Source organism: Varanus komodoensis, unplaced genomic scaffold (genome assembly GCF_004798865.1).
Source record: "Varanus komodoensis strain SLA01 unplaced genomic scaffold, ASM479886v1 scaffold20_1, whole genome shotgun sequence".
Taxonomy (NCBI): domain Eukaryota; kingdom Metazoa; phylum Chordata; class Lepidosauria; order Squamata; family Varanidae; genus Varanus; species Varanus komodoensis.
Genome location: NW_025335587.1, coordinates 16,581,867 through 16,587,866, shown reverse-complemented (window position 1 = coordinate 16,587,866; position 6,000 = coordinate 16,581,867). Strand labels below are relative to the sequence as shown.

At 46.4% G+C, this 6,000-nt stretch overlaps 1 protein-coding gene across 1 annotated transcript in view; it reads right to left on the bottom strand.

Annotated features, from left to right (window-relative positions):
• Positions 1-535: 535 nt before the first annotated feature.
• Positions 536-6,000, bottom strand: part of MSI2 (musashi RNA binding protein 2) — a 437,270-nt gene continuing 431,805 nt past the window's right edge. The window contains exon 13 of the mRNA XM_044430042.1: positions 536-582. Within this exon, the coding sequence (XP_044285977.1) occupies positions 551-582 (32 nt within the window). The 3' untranslated portion in view covers positions 536-550. The remainder of the gene's footprint in view (positions 583-6,000) is intronic.

Genomic DNA, 6,000 nt, shown 5'->3' with positions numbered 1-6,000 from the left:
CTTCTCATGGCCATTTTCTAACTGTGGCACTTTGGAGAGGGAGGGAAGCAGGCGGGAGTGCCATCCGGTTACAACCCTGTCTCCTCTCCTGGATCTGAGGATTCAAGTTCTCTTACACCCTCTCCCCAAAAAGATCATGTCCCAGCATCCCTCTCCCCAGTGTCAAAGCCTTTGGCAGCATCTCCTTCTCTTGGAGCCTTCCTTCTTCCTTGGTTCTCTTCTCAGGATATTAGAGGACATGCCTTGGGTCAACTCTGCAGGGCACATGTGCATCTGGATTGCTGCTTTTCTTGACCGAGTACATGGCAGTGGCCATTACAAAGAGATCTGACTTCTGCTTTCAGAGCTATAGCTCCCAGTGCCTCCCTCACCTCACTTAGGAGGCTAAAGCGGTGACATTGTATTTCTTAACATCTACGCGTAAGAGTCCAACCCTCCAGCCCACATGACCTTTCTGTTGGCCTTCACTGAAGGCTTCCAAAATTTTCACAGCTTCTTACCTGTAGTCAGAAGTGTGTTTGGGGAGATTTGTTCCACTTGTGCTGCCTGTTCATTCTTGCATTTTTAAATTTTTAACAAGCCCTGAGAAGGGGCAGACAAGAATATGAATAACTATTAAAAGAAGCCTTGAGTGTCTTTTTCTCTTTTTTTGCTGAAAGGCAGGATATATATAACATAACGTAAATAACCAAGACTGGTTCACATGTAATATTCTTTCCTAGATGTGAGCATTTTTCCCCCACAGAGAAAAATATTACAATAGAAATGACTCTGAAAGATTGTCTTCAGGCAAAACCAGAGAACAGAACGGAACCTTTTGCAAAGGAATTAATCTTTGACCAGGAAAGATTTTTTTTTTTTTTAAACAGCTTGTGAACCCCAAGTTAAATGGCATGTCTGTTCTGCATTTTTTTCTGGCAGATTTGCTAGCCACAGAGGGGAGGATGGCCACCAACTTGTCCACGTTATTTCCCTGGGCCTCCCTAACAGCCTTACAGCATTATTTGAAACGTCTGGTGCCACGAATGCAAGTTGTGCTCTCAAGGCAGAGGCAGTGTTAGGGAGCAGCCTGCTGGGGCTGCAGTTCCAAATCTTGCATTTGGAGCTCTGAATCTGGGAGCCCACCTTTCCTAACACCCTGCTGTCTAGCGGCCTTTGCTGGAATCAGGGTCCAGAGACTCTGTTGCATCTGATCCCACTGGCTTTCTTCCTACCCGTGCTTCAGCTCCTGCAGTCCCCACCCCCTTGGAATCTTTATGCCTGATGTTTTGCTCTGAAATCAAATGCCTTTTCACAAATGGGCTGTCCTTAAGAGACTAGCAAGCTCCTTTAAAAACATACACATTTACTGTAGAGCATATGTAAATTAGCATATTGAAGTTTGTGCTCCCCCCCTCTTTGGTCCTGAGGGCCTGAGCCCTGACTCCTAGTTGGCATGGAGCACTGTCCCTGCCACAAGGCCTGTCTTGAGCATCATCGAGCCATCAGATTTGGGAAGGTGTCATCTCTTTGAGCAGCCAGAGGAAGTCAGATGCTTGGGAGATGGACTGAGTCTCCAGCCGCAGGGCTTACTCCTGGCTGGACCCCTGAGCCAGGTTAAGTAGTTCCAACTCTGCATGAGTGCTTAATGCAGGCCAACCTAGACATTGTAATTAGCTTTGAATGCAGAGCAAACCGAAACAGGGACTGCAAAGGCCTTTGTCAAAACAGGTACCAATACAGTGACGGAGAGGAAAGAGAGAATGCTCTTATTCAGTCCAATTTGACAAACTGCACAGTGCATCCTCTCTCTCTTTTCTCTCTAGATTATAGTATGAAAGAGAGCCTGCTCCTCTCTCCTTTTCCAGTTGCCTTCTATTGTTCAGCAGCTATCAACTCTATTTTTAAATTTTTAAACCGAAACTGAATTAGGCTTCTCTGGTGCTGGAGCAGTCTCGAGGTAAGCCAGGAACAGGGGACTGTCTTCTGAAGAGCAAAATTGCTATTTTTTGGTCATTAGTGCAAGTCCCTTTCCTTTTGCTTCCTTCTTGTCAATATATCAGCTCCAGATAGGTCTGTGTGTGTGTGTGTGTGTGTGTGTGCATGCGTGCGCACAATGGAAAAACATTCTTCTCATATTCAGGGCAAGTATATGTATAAGTTGAAGTAATAGGAACTGAATATTCTTGGCGCTCAAGTCAATCAATCATGGTGACATGTTTTGCACAGGGAAAGAGCATACAAGAGAATAAAGCTTTTGAGTAGAGTATCATTTTTGTCCTATAGGGATTAACTAATTGGCCCATTTTCTTTATTAGTGCAGGAATTATGTTTTAATTCTGAAAGCCTGCACACTCTTTGCATGTAAGAGCCCAGAATTTCTAGGATGCTTTCAGTCACCCCACACCAGCCCTCTCCACTTTGCCATATATTTTGTGAGCAAAATACACTCAGATCCAGGCAGTTGGAATTTCATGACCTTTCAGTTTGGCCATCGCAGGAGTTTTCCAGTTTGACTTCGTTATTTTCCAAGTTCATACATTTCAGCACAGCGGTGGGTGCAAGCGTGGGTGTCTACTGGTGTTTTCCAGGGAAAAGGCTCGCAACTAATCAGAGTAATGGGATGCCTTTGCTAACAGGATACCTCACCCAGAATTTTTGTGTGTGTTTGTGTGTGTGTGTGTGTGTGTGTGAGAGAGAGAGCGAGCGAGCGAGCGAGCGAGCACCCTAGCACCTTCTCCTAAGCTAGGAATTAAGTGTCCAAGAAGCACCTGCCTGTCCCTCTGCCTGCTTCAATCATGACTGCATTCAGATGTAATCCTAATCAGTGTCAGCTCCAGATTTTTAACGACGCTTGAGCAAATGCCCTTCTCTGATCCCCAGCAGCTCTTCCTCCTCCTCCTCCTCTTTCTCATCATCACTACCACTTGCCTACTTGTCAGGCAGCGAGAGTGTTGACATCCTGGCAGAGGCATCTCTGACTCCCCCTTCCTTCGCCCACCACCATTGTCTGGGGCAGAGCACGAGGCAGGTGAACAAGAAGCTTGCCATGGTGAAGGGGAGGAGCAGGTCGTGGGGACTCGTGCTGGCAAGGGCCCAACCATGTCAGCCCTTGATATCTGATGCTGAATCCTTGATTCTGCTATCGAACCCTTGATTTGCTTGTGGGAATGCAGAAGTGTCCCGTATAATTGTATCCCACTGACTTGGGTTCAAGGACATGGACATGAGCCAACATGAGATGTTTGGGAGGTGGGAGTTCCAGTTGTAGCAAAGGGAATATGCCAGAAAATGCCACTAGCCATAGAGATGTGGGGCTTGTTGCAAGAGGAGTAGCAACCAGGACTATATTTACATTTAGCAGGATGCTGGCTGGTTTACTAGTAAACTAACAATCTGTAAAACCTCAGAACTCTCCAGTAAACATAATCATAGAATAGTAGAGTTGGAAAGGGCCATGAAGGCCCATCAGGTCCAACCCCCTGTTGTTGCAGGATACCAGAGTACACCATTTCACTCAAATACTATCAGAGTGCTGTCATTTTGCTTTTGGCCCCCTGTTCCCATTTTCCTTGTCATCCCGATATAGAAGCAGGCAACTATGCAAGTCAGTCCTCAGAATTCCTTTCCTCACTTTACAGCAAAAGGAGCAACAACTCATCCTTTAGTCTAATGCCTTCATTTTCTAACTCTTTCAGTTTTATTTTAATGCTTTAATAATCCTCATTCCAGTCATTAAATACTAACCCATTTTTTCCCATGAAATCATGCTTCCAGCAGCCTTTTTCTTGTTTCCATGTCTGAAGCCTGTAAGCAGTGGTGTTGGAGAGGGGTGGAGGACTCCACCGTGTCTTCCCTTTCTCTTAATTCAAAAGGGTTTGAGAAGAAAAGGGGAATTTTCCACACAACAGTGTTGCTTCCAGCACGCTTGTAGCCAGAGCGGCCCTGTTTCTTCCTTCCTCCCCGGTGTGCCCTGTGCTGGCCGAGAAGGCAGTTGGCTGGCTGAGCAGCATTTCATCCCACTTCAGCAACCCAAACATGTCATCTGAAAACAGGTGTCATGGATTCCCAGATGGCAGTGTCATTGCCAGCTGTCCAGCTCAGGGGTCCCCAACCCTTTCGGGCCCACGAACCCATCTGGGCATTCGAGAGACGGCTGTGGATCCCACCGCAAAAGGATCCCATGGAGGATGTGATTAGTTACATAAGGGCTGCTGTGGCTGCCTGGCTACACAAAAGAGGTGGTGGGGGAGAAATAGGAGGGGGAAAAACAGGCAGAGAGTAGCGAGGAAAGCAAGAACAAGGCTAGAGGGGGACTACTCTAATACCTTCTGAAGGCCTAATTTCTTTAAAAAATGTGTAGAAGAGCTTTGAGAAGATGGTTGGAAGACCTCACAGGCACTGCATTGGGGACCCCCATCTAGCTGCTCCTGCCTGTGCTCCCCCCCCCCCCCCCCCCCCCCCCCCCCCGTGTGTTTGCTTTTAAGCAGGAGTGCTTTCTTCTTTACTTGGTTTTTTCATGGCATAGATTTGGATAAGGATTAGCCTCTTAAATGTCTTTTCAAAAACTGTTCACTGACCTAAACTCCAGCTAGGTTTGAAACTAAAGTAAAAGAATAATGCTTGATTGTTTATATTCGTCCATTAGGCACCAGGTAACATCTTTTATATTCTCCTGAGCCTTTTAACCCTTTGTGTGTTCCTTGTGCTGTTTAAATTGTTCTGCTATTTTATTCCTCTCTTTCTGGTATTTCATTCCTTTCATTGTAAACTATACCAGGATAATTTCTGGGAAGGGCAGTTTATACATAATCTAACCAGACTGTAGCCCTCAGTGTTTTTCCTTGGGGTTGTTTCATACAGGGCCAATGTCAAGGGTCAGCACGGTTGGGCCCTTGCAAGGATCCCACATTTGTTTGTTTGTTTGTTTGGAATACTTCTATGCTGCCCCATTCGCAAAAGCCACATGCCAGCAGGGCCTCCTGGATTTGCTGCTCCTCTTTGCTTTTGCAGCTTGACTGTTCAGCGGCCCCTCCTCTTGGCCCAGGCTGTGGTGGTGATGAGAAGGAGCAACAGCAAATGCCCTGGTTGACTTGTTTGTTGGCTCTCCTTTTGTAAGCAAGCGGGAACTCACAAAATGAGCACATGGTTTCCTGGATGATGTCAGGATTGGGCCTCTAAAAGTGCAAAGACAATCCCTGCAGCACCTATTTTGTGTGGGTTTAAACCCCCCTTAACCAGGTCTAACTGTAGACCTTTGCACAGGTAAACTGGACTTGTAGAAGGAACGGGATGACTTGCCGTTCTTGCATCTCAGCCGTCACATGTTCAGCGTAAATAGAGACTTTCTTGCTCTGACTGGGGACCCCACAAAAGCGCAGACTCTTCCATCATGTCTGCAGAGTCCGTGTGCTAATTGTAAACATCACCTGGTCTCCCCAGTGGAATGTGCAGAGGCTGCAGGCGTGATTGATCCCTTGACACCCCCCCCCCCCCGCTTATTCAACCTGTGCATTCTGACTCTGCTGCTCTTGATCTGTTTGGGCAGGAATTAGACCTGGGGTGGGATCAGTGCCCCTCATGCCAAGATGCATATTTGTTCCAGCTAGACATCTGCATGTTCATTTTGACAAAACCTGATTGCATGCAGTGGTACAGTAGGGCTCTGAGGTTTGGTTGGCCGCTGCATTTTAAATTGGAGGAAGAGAGAAGATTGAATGCTTGTCTCAAATCAAGGCACAGAGGTGCCCCAAAGTGACTGCTGAGATAACGACCTCAAATTAGCCAGATTCTATACACAGAAGCATGAACACTTCCTAAATTATAGGAAAAGGGTGGGGGCACAGACTGGAGGGGGAAGGAAATAGCCTATTATACCCTTAGCATTAATGAACATTTCACTTACGGCAAGAAACAGAGAGAGCACACTGGTTTCGTGATACATCTCTAAAGTTATTAATTTTACTACTGGTGTCATTTCCCATTTACAAAACAATGAAGCAAAGGATTTAATTATGCAGG